The sequence below is a fragment of the Salminus brasiliensis genome, chromosome 1 (assembly GCF_030463535.1).
Source record: "Salminus brasiliensis chromosome 1, fSalBra1.hap2, whole genome shotgun sequence".
Taxonomy (NCBI): Eukaryota; Metazoa; Chordata; class Actinopteri; order Characiformes; family Bryconidae; genus Salminus; species Salminus brasiliensis.
Window position 1 is genome coordinate 28,588,136 of NC_132878.1, and position 19,134 is coordinate 28,607,269.

At 39.1% G+C, this 19,134-nt stretch overlaps 1 protein-coding gene across 2 annotated transcripts; it reads right to left on the bottom strand.

Moving 5' to 3' along the window:
- Window positions 1-4,865: 4,865 nt before the first annotated feature.
- On the bottom strand, window positions 4,866-18,412 carry plp1b (proteolipid protein 1b). 2 transcript variants are annotated; one of them, XM_072676677.1, is made up of 8 exons: window positions 13,384-13,640; window positions 13,140-13,276; window positions 12,237-12,423; window positions 11,106-11,262; window positions 10,191-10,368; window positions 10,014-10,087; window positions 8,314-8,379; window positions 4,866-8,174 (listed from the first exon to the last, which is right to left on the bottom strand). In XM_072676677.1, the coding sequence occupies exons 2-8, from the start codon at window positions 13,177-13,179 to the stop codon at window positions 8,100-8,102; spliced, it is 777 nt and encodes a 258-aa protein (XP_072532778.1). In that variant the 5' UTR covers window positions 13,180-13,276; window positions 13,384-13,640; the 3' UTR covers window positions 4,866-8,099. The 2 variants fall into 2 exon arrangements, with proteins under 2 accessions (XP_072532778.1, XP_072532779.1); XM_072676678.1 differs by lacking the exons at window positions 13,140-13,276; window positions 13,384-13,640 and adding an exon at window positions 18,304-18,412.
- Window positions 18,413-19,134: the final 722 nt, after the last annotated feature.

A 19,134-nucleotide genomic window follows, 5' to 3' on the forward strand; every position in this document is an offset into this window, starting at 1 on the left:
TGGCAAAGGCGCCTGAAGTGAAAACACCTGCAGCAGAAACACCTGTGGCAAAGGCCCCTGTAGTAAAAACACCTGTGGCAAAGGCACCTGGAGTAGAAACACCTGTGGCAAAGGTACCTGGAGTAGAAACACCTGTGGCAAAGGTACCTGAAGTGAAAACACCTGCAGCAGAAACACCTGTGGCAAAGGCTCCTGTAGTAGAAACACCTGCAGCAGATACACCTATGGCAAAGGCTCCTGTGGCAAAGGCACCTGAAATGAAAACACCTGCAGCAGAAACACATGTGGCAAAGGCACCTGGAGTAGAAACACCTGTGGCAAAGGCACCTGGAGTAGAAACACCTGTGGCAAAGGTACCTGGAGCAGAAACACCTGTGGCAAAGGCACCTGTAGTAGAAACACCTGTGGCAAAGGCACCTGAAGTGAAAACACCTGCAGCAGAAACACCTGTGGCAAAGGCTCCTGTGGTAGAAACACCTGCAGCAAAAACACCTGTGGCAAAGGCATCTGTAGTAGAAACACCTCTGCCAAAGGACCCTGCAGCAGAAACACCTGTGGCAAAGGCACCTGAGGTGAAAACACCTGCAGCAGAAACACCAGTGGCAAAGGCACCTGTAGTAGAAACACCTCTGCCAAAGGATTCTGTGGCAAAGGCATCTGTGGTAGAAACACCTGCACCAGAAATACCTGCAAGGAAGGCACCTGAAATAAAAACCCCTGTGTCAAAGGCACCTTTACTAGAAGCACCTGTGGCACAGGCACGTAAAGTAAAAACAGCTGCCGCAGAAACATCTGTGGCAAAGGCACCTGAAACAAAACCAGCGGCAACAGCCACAGCATCCGAAGTACAAACTCCTGCAGCAGAAACACCAGCTCCACAGGTAAAAGTACCTGTGTTAAAAACACCTGAGGCAACTGCAAAGGCACCTGAAGAAAAAGGCCTTGTGCCTGATTCAGCACATGCTGCTGCTGAAACTCCAGCAGGGGGCTTCAGTAAACCTCAAATGTGAGTCTGTGATATACTTTATTCAGTATCCACTATGAATTACTCAGTGTTCACAATGAATTATCCAGCATCTATTACGAGTTATGTACTATGTATTCTTCATTATATGATGAATTATTCAGTATCGACTGTATAATATGTTGAATGTTCAATAATTATTATGAATTATTCAGTATGTAATATGATTTTTTATTTTAGACTACGCATTGTTCAATATCTATTATGAGTTATTCAGTCTCCAAAATGAATTGTTTTGTGTCTACCATGAGGTATTCAGTATCTACTATGAGTTATTCAGTATTTATTATGGGTTATTCAGTATTTCCTATGAGTTCAGTATCTACTATGGGCTATTCAGTATCTACTATGAGTTATTCAGTATTTATTATGGGTTATTCAGTATTTCCTATGAGTTCAGTATCTACTATGGGCTATTCAGTGTTTACTATGAGTTCAGTATCTACTATAGGCTATTTAGTATCTACAATGGGTTATTCAGTATCTACCATTGGCTATTTAGTATCTACTATGGGTTATTCAGTATCTACTATGGGTTATTTAGTATCTACTATGAGGTCAGTATCTACTTTGGGCTATTCAGTATCTTCTATGAGGTCAGTATATACCATGGGCTATTCAGTATCTACTATGAGTTACTCAGGATCTACTATGGGCTATTCAGTATCTCCTATGAGTTCAGTACCTACTATGGGCTATTTAGTATCTACTATAAGTTACTACGGATCTACTATGGGTTATTCTGTATCTACCTGAGTTACTCAGGATATACTTTGAGTTATTCAGTGTTTACTATGGGTTAATAAGGGTTAGTATTCTCTCTATGTTGTAATATTCTAATCTATGTCCTAATGCCTCTCTCTCACTCTCTCTCCTATGAGTTCAGTATCTACTATGGGTTATTCAGTATCTACTATGGGTTCAGTATCTACTATAGGCTATTTAGTATCTACTATGGGTCATTCAATATCTATTATGGGTTATTTAGTACCTACTATGGGTTATTTAGTATCTACTATGGGTTATTCAGTATCTACTAAGGGTTCAGTATCTACTATAGGCTATTTAGTATCCACTATGGGTTATTCAGTATCTACTATGAGTTCCGTATCTACTATGGGTTATTCAGTATTTACTATGGGTTATTCAGTATTTACTATGGGTTATTCAGTATCTACTAAGAGTTCTGTCTCTAATATGTGTTATTCAGTATCTACTATGGGTTATTCAGTATCTCCTATGAGTTCAGTATCTCCTATGAGTTCAGTATCTACTATGGGCTATTCAGTATCTACTATGAGTTCAGTATCTCCTATGAGTTCAGTATCTACTATGGGCTATTCAGTATCTACTATGAGGTCAGTATCTACTATGGGTTATTCAGTATCTCCTATGAGTTCAGTATCTCCTATGAGTTCAGTATCTACTATGGGCTATTCAGTATCTACTATGAGGTCAGTATATACTATGGGTTATTCAGTATCTCCTATGAGTTCAGTATCTACTATGGGCTATTCAGTATCTACTATGAGGTCAGTATATACTATGGGTTATTCAGTATCTCCTATGAGTTCAGTATCTACTATGGGTTATTCTGTATCTACCTGAGTTATTCAGTGTTTACTATGGGTTATTAAGGGTTAATATTCTCTCTATGTTGTAATATTCTAATCTATGTCTAATGCCTCTCTCTCTCTCTCTCTCTCTCTCTCTCTCTCTCTCTCTCTCTCTCTCTCTCTCTCTCTCTCTAGCGCTGTCAATAAGGTGTTGTGCTCGTTCTGTAACGAGCCTGTGGATGGTAATGTGAAAATCTCACTGAACATTCCTCCGATCTGCTGCCACCCAGAATGCTTTAAGGTACCGTCTCTAATGAACACACTTCCACCCCTTTGTTCTTCAGTTTGCTAATCAATCTCACGTATAAAAATCATTGTATTGACTTGCAACAACAGTTGAGCCATCTTTGGTGCTTTTCAGAGCTCTTTTTAAAGGTTCTATAAAGAATCATTTATGAGATGTTTTCCTTGCATGTGATTAACCGTTTAACTTTCCAAGAGTTTCTTGAAAGAACCCTGAAAGAACCCTTTTAAACAACCCTTTCTGTACACCTACATATAAACACCAGCCCACACAGATGATTGTATATGTTTGACGAGGAAGACTGAAACATGGATAAATAAGTAAACAAACAAACAAACAAAAAGAAAGAAAACAAGGAGACAGGAGGCAGTGAATTATTCAGGACCCCATGTAGCACATTGCCCAGATCAATAATGCTGAATAATAAAGAACTGATCAGAGCTGTGCTGCAGTGAAGTTGTTCTAGTTTACATGATTTGTATGTGTGTGTGTGTGTGTGTGTGAGTGCTACATACTAATTCTGTTTAGTCCAGACTAATTACAGCACTGTCCAGCAGCACTTTAATTTGCATTTACTCCAGAGCTGCTTACTGACTTTGTGTTGCTGTAGCTTTGACACAGTAGCGTGTGTGTGTTTATGTGTGTGTATATGTAAGAAACATGTAAATTAATATATGTATATATATATATGTGTGTGTGTGTGTGTGTGTGTTTTGGGACAGTGCGGTACGTGTGGTAAGCCGCTGGGTGACCTGCTATCCTCCATGTTCCACCACAATGGTAAGATTTACTGTGATGGCTGTTTCGACACTGTCCTCCACTTCGGATAACCGACGCATCGTACCCAGTAACCCTTGGCCACCAGAAGAGGTCACGACTTAGCGACGCACTGTCATGGCAAACCCACAAGTCAGTTAATCCAAATGAATTAATAAACAAATTGAAACCGGCCAATTGGCATCGAACAGCTTTTATTTTGAGTTGATCCTTTTTTTTCTAATAATTATATGCTTTGTAAAAAAAACCCTGACCTGTTTCTTCTGTATCTTCTGTGTATAACCTGATTAACATTGTCATAAAAAATCTAAAGCAGACATTTAAGTATGTGTGTGTGTGTGTGTGTGTGTGTGTGTGGAATGCTGTGTTGATTTTTATTTTTTATCAAAACTAATCATACAGTTTTATAACAGAAACATGACCAAACACCAGAGGGCAACAGAGAGAGTTGCCAGTTAAACCAGGGGTTAGGCCTAGTGCTGAATCTCTCGGCTAAATCCCTGTTGGCTAAACCAGGACCAGAATGTATTTGCAGTCCATAAGACATAAAATTAACCTCAGAGAAAACTGACCAGCATTTTCCTACCTCTACAACAGAGAGGCACTGGCCAGCTGGTCTCTGAAATGTTAACGATCTATGTGATAAGTACTTATTGGTTAAGATGGTTAACAAACCTTTATGGCGGAGGTTAACGAGCTTGTGGTGATGGTTAACAAGCAGTGTTCTGAGGCCTGATTGGTTAACAAGCAGTGTTTTGAGGGCTGATTGGTTAACAAGCTGCATGCTAAGAGCTGAACTTAGTAGCAGGTACACAGCTCATTAACCATTCATCAGAGCTGAAGAATAGAGTGCTAATTTGTAAGCATCACTGCTACTGGGTGCCGACTGGTTAGCATGGCTGTTGAGTTTTGCTTGGTTGGTATTACTGCTACTGAGGGCTAATTTGATAGCCATTTTTGACTGGTGATTGGTTGTTATACTCATAACTGGAGTTTAAAATATGAATTCTATGCTATTCAGTGTTAAGAAAATTACAAAATGTGATTAAATGATAAATTTGCTGAAAAGCTCCTTAGACCATCGTTCCTCTGGGATGTTTTTAATCTCTTATGAGCACCATCTAGCGTTCAGCCAGAAGAGGTGACAAAGTGGTAAAAAGTAAACAAAAATTACATTAAAATAAATAAAATACCAATCAATGAATTGTCATTCAGAATAGTTAGACTTTAATACAGGTAATTATACACAAGCTGTAAGTGCAGCACAGCACAAACACTTATATATTCAAAACACAGCATTACGGTACAGGTTACACTTTTATTTATTTATTTATTTATTTATTAATATTTCTTTTCATTTTAAAACATGCAGATCAGGGAGGAGTTAGTGTATGTTGTATTTTGTTTGTAGCACCATTGTTGAAGAGATCCTCCAAACAGCCAGAACTGATCAGTCAGGATGTTACACACTAACACACACACACACACACACACACACACACAGTACAGGTATCTGTATATAACTCAGGCTAGAAGGTCAACACATGTTAACCTTCAGTTCATCTGTAGTTTTACACATTTAAACCAGATGTGATGTTAAAGCATCAGCGCGACTGCACAACACAACACTCACATCAGCCACACTGCAGGACAGCATCTGCTGAAGACGGTAAATGTAGCAGTGTGTGTGTGTGTGTGTGTGTATGGGGGGGGGGGGGGGGCAATAATGGATAGAAACCTAGAAAGAAGGAGGAAAGAAGGAGAAAAATAGAGAAGGGAGATAGAGAATGAGAAAGGAGAGGAAGAGAAAGGAAATACAGAAGGTGAGAGAGAAAAGATAAAGAGAAGGAGAGAAGGATGAGAGAAAAGAGAGTGAGGGAAGAAAGGGAGAGATAGAGAAGGACAGAGAAAGGAATGTGTATGTCAGTAGTGTGTTACTCAGCGCTTCAGAGGATAGATAGATAGAGTGATAATGAAAGGACAAATGGAGGAGAAAATCACTGATGAAATGATGAAGAGGAAACAGAAGAGCAGCTCCACCCCCAAACACCCCCCCCCCACACACACACACCCTCACTGTGAGAATTAGCGCTGCTTTCCCTCTCGGACAGCACTCAGTCCTCAAACACCACTCATTCATTCCTTTATACATTGGTCTGTATCATTTATTTACATAATAATGTGCTTAATTTTAATGAGGACTGCTAATTAAAGCTTTAGGTACTTCAGTAAACGTGCCGCTGTGTCTGCTGACACTGCTGACAGAGTGTGTATCAGTCGCGCTGACGATCAAAGCAGATACACCGGAAACCAGTAAAATCGTAAAGATCAGTATTGATGATTCTTCTTTTTAAAAAATAAAGGAGTCTAAAAGGGTTCTAACTGCGATGCCCTGGTTCTGCTGATCTATCTCACACAGTTTAGCTCCGCCCCTTATCTAACACATCTGGGGCAGGTAATAAATAAACTCTGTATCTGAAAACCAGAGTCAGGTGTGCTGGATCCCAAGAGTAAACCAGGATTAGAACCAGGATTAGGTCTTCCAGAACCAGGATTAGGTCATAGAAGAACCTTATAAGCCAACTTAAGTTCGAGAAGTTAATAAGATTTCCACCCTAAAATTGGTCTAAAAAGTTCTTAGAATAAAAAGAAGTGGTTCTCATTCAAAGAACCCTTTATGTTTTATAAGAAGGGGAATGCGAACACTGTAACTTAAACGTCAGTCTGTAAGGGCTTGCTGTGCTAGACTGTAGATTAGTTGTCATTGTTTTCATTGCTGAAACCACTTGTGGGCATGACCATATTGAAGTCCAGTATCTATCAGTGTCCCACTTGATGGTAACGTAAACATTCTCAGAACTGTGAGAATATGTGAAATAAATAGACATTAAGGGGGATCAAAATAATACAATTGGATTATTTTCATTTTAATTTAATTTAAATTTGAAAAAAAAAAATGTTATAAGGTGCATTTTTATATCTGCACAAATCAATCCAATATGTTTAATATTCAGTATTTGTATCACAGCTCTTATAACAAAATCATGAGAAACAGGAGAATTAATTTTACCACCCATGTGACCACACATCATTAAAATAATTACATTGTAAAGTTATTTTTTTTACAGTAAATACTAGCCTTTGTACTTACAGACTTACTTCTGTAATATTCTTACAGACTTTCTTCCTCAAGATCAAGGTATTATTATATATTTATATATTAAATGCTTTTCTTGGGGTCGTACATGACTTTTTAAGCCGTTTTTTTTTTTTTGTAATTCTTTTTTTTTTTTTTTTGCTAATAATAGCTTTGCTCTGTGAAGGTTACTTAGGCTGTGTCTGAAACGTAAAAAAATGCAGCCTGTTCTGACAGGATTCTGAGGCAGGAAGGAGCCTAGTCAGTTGATGTCTCAGTTGAAGGTCAGTAATCGAGCCTTCTGTTTTACTGGGCAAAAATGCTGAAGGCTAATGTTTCCACAGCTAAACACTCATATCTAGCAGTGAGCTGTCAAGATACCTTGGCCTCATGGTTTGGTTACAGAGACCTTCATTGCTACAGCAGTGTGTGCAGCAAGGCATCAAGTCAACTACCTCCAGTTTCAGACACAGCCTTAAGGTCCTCCTTCTGAAGCAACACTTTGCCCACTTTTTCTTAACAGCATGGCAGAATAAAAGTCCCTTTTTATAACTTTGTTGAATAATTATGTGAACATTAAATGTTTCAAACATCAAACCATGTCAAATTATTTAATTTAGCATTTTATATCACTTAATAAACTGCCATATTATTATGTTATTTATATATTGCTTAAGCTGCACACATAGTTGGACGGGTGCACCGCTTGACTCTGCAAGACATAAATGCTTGAAATTAATTTAATTTTGCCTCATTGAGAATGTACAGTAAAACACTATGTCACTTTGCATTTACTGTATTTATTTAATTGTATTTATGGGTTAAAAATGATGCAAGAAATGCACATCACATCACTGGTTCTGCAGCGCTGGGTGATCTTTTCTGATACTGTTATTTATTTATTAGCCTTTTAGTAGGAAATTCTGGCAGTTTGGTGAAACACAGAAATACGGTAACGTTATGTTTTGGCTTCGCCGCCTGTGTTTGTTTTCCTAACGCTGATTCACTCTGTTTAGTAGGTGCTAAACCCTTTCTAATTACACGGCTGTTGCGCTTGTTTTCTCGTGGTCATGTGTTTGTTTGTTTATTTGTTTGCTTGTTTGTTTTTGTGTATGTGTGTATGTGTGTGTGTGTGAGCGGGTGTGTCTTCCAGACGGAGGGCTTCATGAGACTCTTCAGCGATTTCCCCACAGGCCTGGTCGTCGTGACAACGCAACAGCAAGCACAGCAGCGCGCATCAGAGAAGAGACCTGTTGCCTGGCAACACTGCGCCTGGCAACGCTGCGCCTAGCAACACTGCGCCTAGCAACGGATCCCCTTCCTGCCTAGAAACCTCAGGACGGCATAGTTGTAGGTGGCGGCCACGATGTAGAGGACCTACAGAGGAGGAGAACAAAAGAGAGACAAGACAGAGCGAGAGAGTGTGAGACGAGTGAGCACCTGTATGAAAGTGAATAGTACAGGTGAGAGAGAAGGAGAGAAAGAGAACGAGCGCAAGTGTGAAGGAGTCACCTACCAGGGCGAGAAGCGTGATTCCTGCACCAGCGAATGCAGTGATGTAGTAATCATATGTCACATAGAACTGAACGAGAGAGAGAGAGAGAGAGATTTTACTAATGCTGAAGGAAACTGCAGCAACAGCAGACCTGTATAAATCACACTCACATATGCATATGAGAACCCAACAGAAGATGAATCAGTAATGATCACATATGCGAGAGGGTCGGTCAGATGGGTTACAGTAAGCTAAACTGAGCTAAGAGGCTCCAGTGATAATCACAGACTAGCTCTGAGTTCAAGCCTCTACTCAAGGAGTCGACTATGTGACTTCAATGATTGTCATCTAAGGAGCTGCTATATATAGCCAAAATTCACCACCATTAGCTTGATGCTAACATAACAGGAAATCTCCAGTCTGAGGCTAGCAGAAATTAACATGATCTTAGCGGAGCTAATAAAACCATCCACGTTGCTGTGTAATGGCCTGCTTGGCCGCTCATGCTCATGCTCATGTTTAGGGTCTGTATTGGTTCTATGAGGCTAGCAGAAATTAGCATGATCTTAGCGGAGCTAAGGGGGGGGGGTGTAGAACCGATACAGACCCTAAACACAGACCCTAAACATGAGCATGAGCCGCCAAGCAGGCCATTACACAGCAACGTGGATGGTTTTATTAGCTCTGCTAAGATCATGCTAGCCTCATAGAACCGATACAGACCCTTACACACACAACACTTTACGATGTTACTGGTTTTTAACACCCAAAAAAAAGGACCGAAATGTGCCTTGGTCAAACAGGAAAGTCTACCTACTATTTTATAACTGTATTTCTAATGTGTGAGTAGAACTAAAAATGAATGTAACAGTAACTCTAATCTCAGCTGAATAATGCAGCTCAAAACCAGTTTTTGCTGGTAGCGGGTTTCAGATGGTCATCCAGACAAAAACATGGTAGCACACTGATTGAGCTGGTAGACCAGCTTAGCTCTTTTAACGCATGTTTTCATTTGAGTGTGCTGAATTAGCAGGTCTACCTAATTGACCACACCAGACGTAAAGTTGGTAGATCATTTAAGCTTGGTTGTGCTGGTGAACCAGCTTCATCGTGCTGTTTATGCTGGTTGATCATGGTCAAATAAGTTGTGCATGTCTGCTAGCTTGGTCATGCTGGTTATGCAGGTCTTCCAGCTTGAGCATGTTGGGTGCACTGGTATACCATCTTGGTTATGCTGGTTATGCGAGTATACCAGCCCGGTCATTCTGGTTATGCTGGTTGCATGGTTTGAGATTGCTGGATCAGCAGGTCCACCAATTTGACCAGGCTAGTCGTAATGTTGGTCAGACCCTTCAGTCAGATAATTTAAGCTTGGTTGTGCTGGTGGATCAGCTTGGTTGTGCTGGTTTACAAGTTTGTTTATGCTGGACATCCAGCATGGTCACACAAGGCCATGCATGTCTGCTAGCTTGGTTATGTTGGTTATGCAGGTCTGCCAGCTTGGTCATACTGGTTATGCTTAAGTTTCCTGCCTGGTCATGCAGATTATGATGATCAACCATTTTCAATGGTCTACCAGTCTAACCAGCCAAAGCTGGCCAGTCTGAATTTGTTTATGCAGAAATTAGTAGAATTACTCATACTTAGGTTACAGTGAGTACTTTTGTCCAGGATTTGTGGACCTTGTCCACTACTCAGTGAGTGTGTGTGTATGTGTGTACCTCTGGTGTTTTGCAGATGTTGGCCATGGTCATTCCACACACTTTGCCTGGCATGGCATTCCAGGGAAGAAGTCCTGCACACACACACACACACACACACACACACACACAGTTAAAGTTAAAGAGCTTAAATCTTAACACATGACTCAACAGAATGCGTACCACGGGCATTACTACCGAACTGGCGTGCGTCCATGCAGACCCAAGCGTGCTGGTTAAGGCTGGTGGTCGTCTCAGACAAGATGTTAACAGTGTGGCATGTTGCAGCCATGTTGAACAGGAAGTAGACAGGGATTGCAGCGAAGGCAAAAACGACCAACCAGATCACAGCTAACACGTATGTCACGATGATAAACTGCAGCACAAACACACAGAGCACTACATTTAGAGTGTTATTAATATTCAACCCTAATGAGAGACTGTAACACACACCTCAGTTTATATCACAATACCTACATTTAGAGTGTTATTAATATTCAACCCTAATGAGAGACCGTAACACACACCTCAGTTTATATCACAATACCTACATTTAGAGTGTTATTAATATTCAACCCTAATGAGAGACCGTAACACACACCTCAGTTTATATCACAATACCTACATTTAGAGTGTTATTAATATTCAACCCTAATGAGAGACTGTAACACACACCTCAGTTTATATCACAATACCTACATTTAGAGTGTTATTAATATTCAATCCTAATGAGAGACTGTAACACACACCTCAGTTTATATCACAATACCTACATTTAGAGTGTTATTAATATTCAACCCTAATGAGAGACTGTAACACACACCTCAGTTTATATCACAATACCTACATTTAGAGTGTTATTAATATTCAACCCTAATGAGAGACTGTAACACACACCTCAGTTTATATCACAATACCTACATTTAGAGTGTTATTAATATTCAACCCTAATGAGAGACTGTAACACACACCTCAGTTTATATCACAATACCTACATTTAGAGTGTTATCAACTCACACCTCAGTTCAGGATTGTATAAAATAATATTGCATGTCAGTTTGGCAGTTTGTCCATTCACTCACACCACACTTCAGATTACACACACACACTCACGGTGAGGCTGAGGCAGCGGCTGCACTGAGTGCTTCGGAACTCTCCGAAGGTCTGCTTCACAGCGCTGGTGGTGTAGAAACCCTCGGCCAGCAGCAGGATCCCATACAGGAAGAAGAAGGAAGCCAGGCCGTAGATTACATACTGGAAGTATTTAATACTGCACACACACACACACACACACACACACACACAGAGTAGATTACACTGTGTTTAACAACACACCAAACTGACTTCAGAACAACTTCTGGGAATTACATTAAATAGTAATAACACAGTGTCAGATTCCTGGTCAAGGATTATGCTTAGACTTGGACTAAACTGCTGGTAACTTACACAATAGCAGCATAGTAAATCCTAAATGATCTGATGAGAAGTTTTCCTAAAGCCATTAAAATGTATTCACTGCCACTATAGAGTATTCTACCATTGTAGAGTATTTATTCACCTCTACTATATATATTAGACACCATAAAACATATATATATATATATATATATATATATATATATATATATATATATATAGACCCTTGCCAAATATTTTTATTTAAGACAATGACTCTATTTAGAACCATGATCATCCAAAGCACCCCTTGAATGGATAAGCGATTTTTTGTCTGGTTAAAGGGTCCATATCTTACTTTTTTTTTACATTTTCTTTTTCCTCTGAACTGCACTTACCAAACGTTCTATATCTTTTAGAATTAAACAGGCTGTTTCTGTTACTAAACCTTTAAGATGGGTACCAGTTCTGATTGGCCATACAGCCTTCTGCCTTATTCAAACTGAGGTCAGAGCTCTTAAGCATGACTCTACCAGTGGGCGGGGCTAAACTGTGGTAGGCTGAATGGGCAGAGACATGTCAATGAGCTGGTCATCAGAGAAACAGCTTGTTTTTACAGTTAAGTTTCCATATATGAACTGTATGGACTCATTTCCATATTACTTCATTTCAATTTCAAGTGAAGGCCCTTATAATGGTTTCTCATATACAAACAACAAAGCTGTTGTAGATGGGTGTATCTAGAACCTTTTACCAAATGGTTCTTTAAAGTACCAAAAAGAGTTCCATTACTAGTTGAAGGACTCTTTCTGCTCAGAGTTTAGCGGTGTGTGTTGTCGACACACTCACAAGTCTGCCAGCACCACGTAGTCCTGCAGCGAGCGAGCGAAGTGCATCTGGACGAGCGTGTCGGTGTGCGTGAGTGCCTGGTGCCCGCCGGCACAGAACAGTGCCACGCCCGCGTAGCACAGCAGCGTGGCAGCCAGGCTGGCGTACGGCACTGCGCCAAGGCAACGCACACAGCAGTCATAGCAACCTGCGGGCGAGTAACAGATCAACACACACACCGCACACACTGCGCACACTATACACACACACATCTGGAACACTGGCACAGGAATATAGCGGCTACACACTAACTAAACTTACCACACACACACACACAGTGTAGGAGTCTACTAGCTACATGCTACACTATGTTTAAGCTGTGTCTTACATTCTCATCACACACACCTCCTCCTCAGCACCTCTAGCTAAGTAAGCTAGCTTAGAGAAGCTAATTACTACAGTGTTATTAGCAGGCAGTACAAAGCTTTACCAACTTGAAGCTGGGTCATATACACATGCAAACACACACACACACACACACTTGCAGTGAATACACACACTAATCGTAAACAAACATGACTCTATGCATGGCAAACAAACACACAGCATGTTCTACACACTGTACACACTCCTTGCATTACGCTGAATCTGTTAGTAAATGAGAGCAAAGCACCCAAATCAGCAGGATCCAGAGCAATCATAGCCTAATATGGCACTGTGCGGCCAATCAAAACCTTTCACTCCATGAACAAACATACATCATCCTGAATCACCAAAAACAAGCCCAGAAACCAAAGCAACAGCACTCAGAAAAACTACAAATCCCAGGATGCCGAGCCGGCAGGGGCATGTGAGTGGGTCAGTGGGTGAGCACCAGCGCTGCTGATGCTGATGATGTTAAGCTAGCGGAGGCCGATGGTGCACCTAGGGCTTTACACAGCCACGGCTGCTTCACCGGAAACATCTGCGGCAATGGCGGGGTCCAAGCGCCGGGGAAACGTTGAGAGTCAGCTCAGGTGCTCCGTGCACACAGGGGTTCTAGAGCAATGGAGAACCACTGTCTAAAAGAGACAGATTAATTTGGACCAAAGAAACTGTAGATGGAATGTGTTTCAGGATGTAGATGCTCTAAAAAAAAGAAATGTCAGGCCAAAAAAAAAAAACGAACCTTCCAGCTGAAGATGTTTTGGACTGAAAACCTTTCAAAAAAGAGAAAAGTTTCAGTCTGAGAAGAAGATCTAGAAAAGAGGAAGTTTCAGAAGTGCCGGTCTTCTTCTTAAAAATGCTGACGCTGTAAAACATGAAACCATCCGAGAGTCTTAAGGTGCTCTTCCACCTCAAGGAGGGAAAAAAACACTCTTCACATCTGAAATCTCGCCCACTCACTCATCACTCAGCTCCACACCTCCCTCTCCAATCCTCGTTCCCTCCCTCCCTCTCTCCAGGCTGAGTGTGTGAGTGTGCTCTACGTTTTGCGGTCAGTAAAAAGCCTCAGTGTGTGATCTACAATGGCTTTTGTTTTAGCAGCAGAGACAAAGGCAGGCAGTGTCATTCACAAACAAAACCACCAAGAACTCCACTACACCACACACTCACACACTCACACACATACACACTTATGTCACTGCCTCAGGGCAGCTCACACTGGCACCAGCAGGTCAGGCGGGTTGGGGGGTCAAATTGGGGTCAAGGTCATGGCAGGACTGACCACAATGGGGTGACTAACGTGAGTTACAGTGATATATATATATATATATAAATGTACTGTGTTTGCAATCTGTTACCTGCTGACATTTAGGTTTGTTTCCTAATTAGTTTATTTACTTGAAACATCAACAAAGCTTGTCATTTGATCCGAAGTCCCCAAATTTTTGCATGAGACTGTATATGTACACACATACAGACAAAGAAATACACACATATATATATATATATATATATATATATATATATATATATATATATATATATATATATATATATATATGTCTGTATTTCTTTGTCTGTATGTGTGTACATATACAGTCTCATGCAAAAATTTGGGGATGGTGATCAGTGGTGGGCCTGGACCACTTTTGAAAAAAACTATAATTACTGCTGCTAGTGTATGTTTAAAACAGCAAATTTACAGTAGTGGTGATTATACATTTAACAATCAACTTTAAACTAATAAACATAAAGTCAGTGGTCAGTGAGTGTGTTTACTGTAAAACTCTATATAACATTAGAATAAACCCTAATAAACATAAAGTCAGCGGTCAGTGAGTGTGTTTACTGTAAAACTCTATATAACATTAGAATAAACTCTAATAAACATAAAGTCAGTGGTCAGTGAGTGTGTTTAGTGTAAAACTCTATATAACATTAGAATAAACCCTAATAAACATAAAGTCAGTGGTCAGTGAGTGTGTTTAGTGTAAAACTCTATATAACATTAGAATAAATCCTAATAAACATAAAGTCAGTGGTCAGTGAGTGTGTTTAGTGTAAAACTCTATATAACATTAGAATAAACCCTAATAAACATAAAGTCAGTGGTCAGTGAGTGTGTTTAGTGTAAAACTCTATAAAAACATTAGAATAGACCCTAATAAACATAAAGTCAGTGGCTCATGGAACTCTATTATACAGAAGAGCAGGTTTGGAAGCTGTCTGAACTCCAGACACTGTGTTTCTCCTGTTCCACCAGCAGCTCACCTGACTTACTTTAAAGGAAGGACTGATTACATAACCCAGGTGTTAATGTAATGGGAATATTGGCCTTCCTCTGGGAGAGAACTGAGAATGGGTAAGGAAATAAACGCTTTGATTGTTTACTTGTAGAGAATCAGTAGTGTACAAATAAACTCTCACTTCTTTCTTTTTTTCTAATTTTCTCACTATTTCCCTTCCATAGTTCTATTGACTTAATTCTTAACTTTCTCTTTCCTTTCTTTCCTTTTTCTCCTCCCCTCCCTATCTTACTCTCTATAGTTTTGTCATTTTACTCCTTTTTTCTTTTCTCACATTCTCTCTCTATCCTTCTCTCTCTCTCCCTCTCCCCCCCCCCCCCTCTCTCTGCCTAAAACATTTCCTGATCTGAAAAAGCTCTTACACACACAGACAAAACAGTAACACCACTGAAAATGGATCCACAATGTAGATGTAGCAGTCTTTCTGTGCATGTGCGTGTGTTAACTTGCTAAACTTGCAATGTGTACAGGCAGAATTAGGCAGCCACAGGCGTATGGACTTGTTGTTCTATGTATGTATGTGTATGTAATGTTCATTCATTAGAGCAGAGTCAATGATCATAGAATTAAAACATGTCAACCACCACTTACATCATGTGTAATCATAAAGGGACCAAAAGAAATTATCTAAAATTACTGCAAAATGAAATCCTGTTACACTAATCATTCTGTAAAGATCTCACTTGCATTGAACTTCAGGTTTTATATTTTAAGGTTCTGTAGGATCTAATGTTATATACTGTAAATGTTCTATAGAATTTAATGATTTATTTTGTTTTATATTTCATAATGGAATATTGAAATGAAAAATTATATGTCCTATTGGAAATTTATATTTAACAGAATTTGTTATATAGAAAAAGTCTATGGAATATAACATTTTTCAAAAAGATTTCCATAGAACAGAATGTGTAATATACGATAACGTCTGTAAAATAAAATGTTTTATAGAGAAAGATGTCTTATGAACAGAGCATAATAGATAGATATAGATATTTCAATATAACAGAATTTGTTATAAGATTTCTATGAAACTAAATATATTATACTAGTAGAATTATCTGTAGAACAAAATATTATATCGGAAGATTTCTATAGAACAGAATGTATTATATGGGATGTTTTCTATAGAACAGAATATTTTAGATAAGAAAATAAGATAATAAAAAATAAAAAATTAGACTTTTAACAGAACAAAATGTTTTACTGACATGATTTCAATACATAATGTTTGATAATGGAGAATATTTATATTTTGATATTTTATAGTAGTATTTTATTTTGTAAGATTTCTACCAAACAAAATTATATTAGAAATCTTTAATAATAATTTTCAGTCAAAAGATTGCTTTAGAACTAAATATTTAATATTACAAATTTATTTAATCTATACAGAATATTCGTTTTCTATACCACAGCATGTTTCAGACTAGAAATTGTATATATAACAGTATACTTATATTAGAAGATTTCTGTAGATTAACATTTGCTTTAAAGTGGAAGATTTCTACAGAAATATGTGTTTTGCTAGTTCAGCATATGATCATTTGGGAATAGACTGTAGAGAGGGCAGAGAATTCTAACTACAAAACTAAGAACTTTGGGCTGGAGTTCAGATGGCTTCTTCTTTGTTGTAGGAAGCTGGTCCCTCATCTGATAAGTGTAGCCAGAAAGGAGCTATAGGAGATATGAGTTAACTCCTTAATGCAGCAAGGCTTATAACACACAAAGTCACAGTATTCAGCAATTACAGGGACTTCTGTACACACTGGTGGGGCTACTCTTTGGTAATAACAGTTTGTATAACACTTTCAAGTGAGCCACAGACTGTTTGAAGGGTTAAAAGGGAGGAGAAGGATGGTGAAGGGTTGCAAAGACTACTGCAAAAGACTGACACATGAACAAGGTAGATGTGGTATTTATAGGATGTTAAATGGGGAGGAGGGGCTTTAGGCAGGTTCTTCCTCAGAAAATGTAGTTATTCATAATACCTCTGGATGAACATTCATTTCTACTGGAGGATTTTTATACAAGAGAATGTATTAAATGGGATGATTCTGTAGAACAGAATCTTTTGCACAGTGTTTTACATTTGAACATAATGTGTAACATTAGAAATATTCAATGTCTATGTTCTTTGAAGATTTGTGTGTCATTATATTCTATGTTTCCTTTGTTTAGAACAGATTGTATTGGAAGACTTCTATAGAACGAAACATTTAGAACAGTCCTTTATATTGTAGGTCATTTTTTTTTTAGAACAGATTTTATTGTATTGGAGGATTTCTATAGAACTGAATGTTTAGGTCATTTCTACAGAGCAGAATGTGTTAGATTAGAAGCTTTTTGTGGAACATAAAAATTCTCTATATTTTAATATTACTACAGAACACATCTATATTAGAAAACCTATGTAACAGAATGGTATTATATGTTTGCTTTAGAACATAATGTTCTATATCAAAAATGGTTATAAAAAGTTCTATTTTTATGAGACAGAATGTTTTGTATTCTGTGGAACAAAATCCTAACAAATTTTCTATTTTCAAAATGTTCTATTGAATATCATTTCTATGAAGCAGGGTGTTACATATGTATACTGAATGGTCCTATATTAGTTTGCAGTGAAACACAATGTTTGCATATTAAAAGATGTCTATTAACAAACAAGTTGTCTGTGGAACCCAATGTTCTATATTCGAATCCAGATTTTCAGAACTCTCCCTTCCCGTCTCCCTTCCCACATTAATGATTCACGCTCACCAAACATCTTTCACATTCCACCACCATTACACTCAACTCTACTGTACACGCCTATGCAAATCTATGCAAATATTATGTTAATACATCGTAAGCAGCTGCTACTTGAGATGAGGGGAAAAAGCAAGCGAGAGAGATAGAGCGAGTGAGTGAGAGAAGGAGAAAGAGCGGAAGACCCGATCTGACCCTGAGCAGGAGCTTCTGAGGGGAAGGACACACACATGCATGCACACACTCTCACAAACACATATCAGTAGCTGTGAGGACCTGGATCAGCAGATGCATTCATTAGAACAGCTGAACCAATTAAGAGCCAATTAGCACCAGCAGTGAATAATCACTGCATCTTACCAACACAAACATCTACCTAACACACCTGTCTATACACTCACACATCTACACAACACCTATCAAACACACCTGAACAAACAGATGCTCACTCTCTGACCAGTCACTGGTTTCTACTGAACACTGTATCAGCTGTTCACTAACAGCACACCCAACACACCAACCAAACACCTCACTATAATTAACACTCCTGTCAGTCACATGGAGACAAGCATAAGGTATATGTTTATGCATTCAGAGGAACTTACCCATGTGTGTATGTGTGTGTGCGCGCATGTGTGTGTATGTTGAGCTGAGTATTGGTCCGAGGGTTTTCTGCTCGGCTGCCTCTGATGTGGTGATAAAGTTACTCTCACACTTCTCTTTTAACGTTCTCACTCACGCTTTTGTTTCCAAAACAATAAACAGACCCGCCGTCCACACACATACACACACACACACACGCCACTGGGTGCAGATCTTAAAGACACAGCATCTTCCTATGCCCCAGGCCTTGTTTTTTGTTGTTGTTGTTGTTGTTGTTTAGGGTTATTTTGTCCATTTCAGGTTTAAAGCAATAGAAGTCTATTACATCATTACGAGACACTGTCCATTTCCTTTATCCTTTAACCTATTATCCCGTATCCCCTAATTCTTCTACCATTTTCTCAATTTTCTGTAATTCATAAACCTATACCCTAGGACCATTATGCCCTATTCCATTTGTCCCCTAGCCCCTAATCCTTCTACGATTATCCCTGACCCTACCCTATTCTCTATATCCTCTTAGCTTATTCCCTTATCCTCTAATCCTTATACACTATTCCATTTATCCCCTAACCAGTATATCCTATTTTCTCTATTTTTTAACCCTTATACCCTCTCTCTTTATACTCTTCATGATATAACCCCTATATCCTATTCCTTTTACCTCAGTCCCTACCACATTAAATTTCTCCTCTGACTCCATTGCCCTTGTCATTAACCCCTATACCCTATTTCTGTACCCCTTTACCTTTTATCATTATCCCTTATACCCTTTATCCCTAACCCATTCCCATTCGATTCCCATCTAACCTCTATTCCCTATTCCTTATATC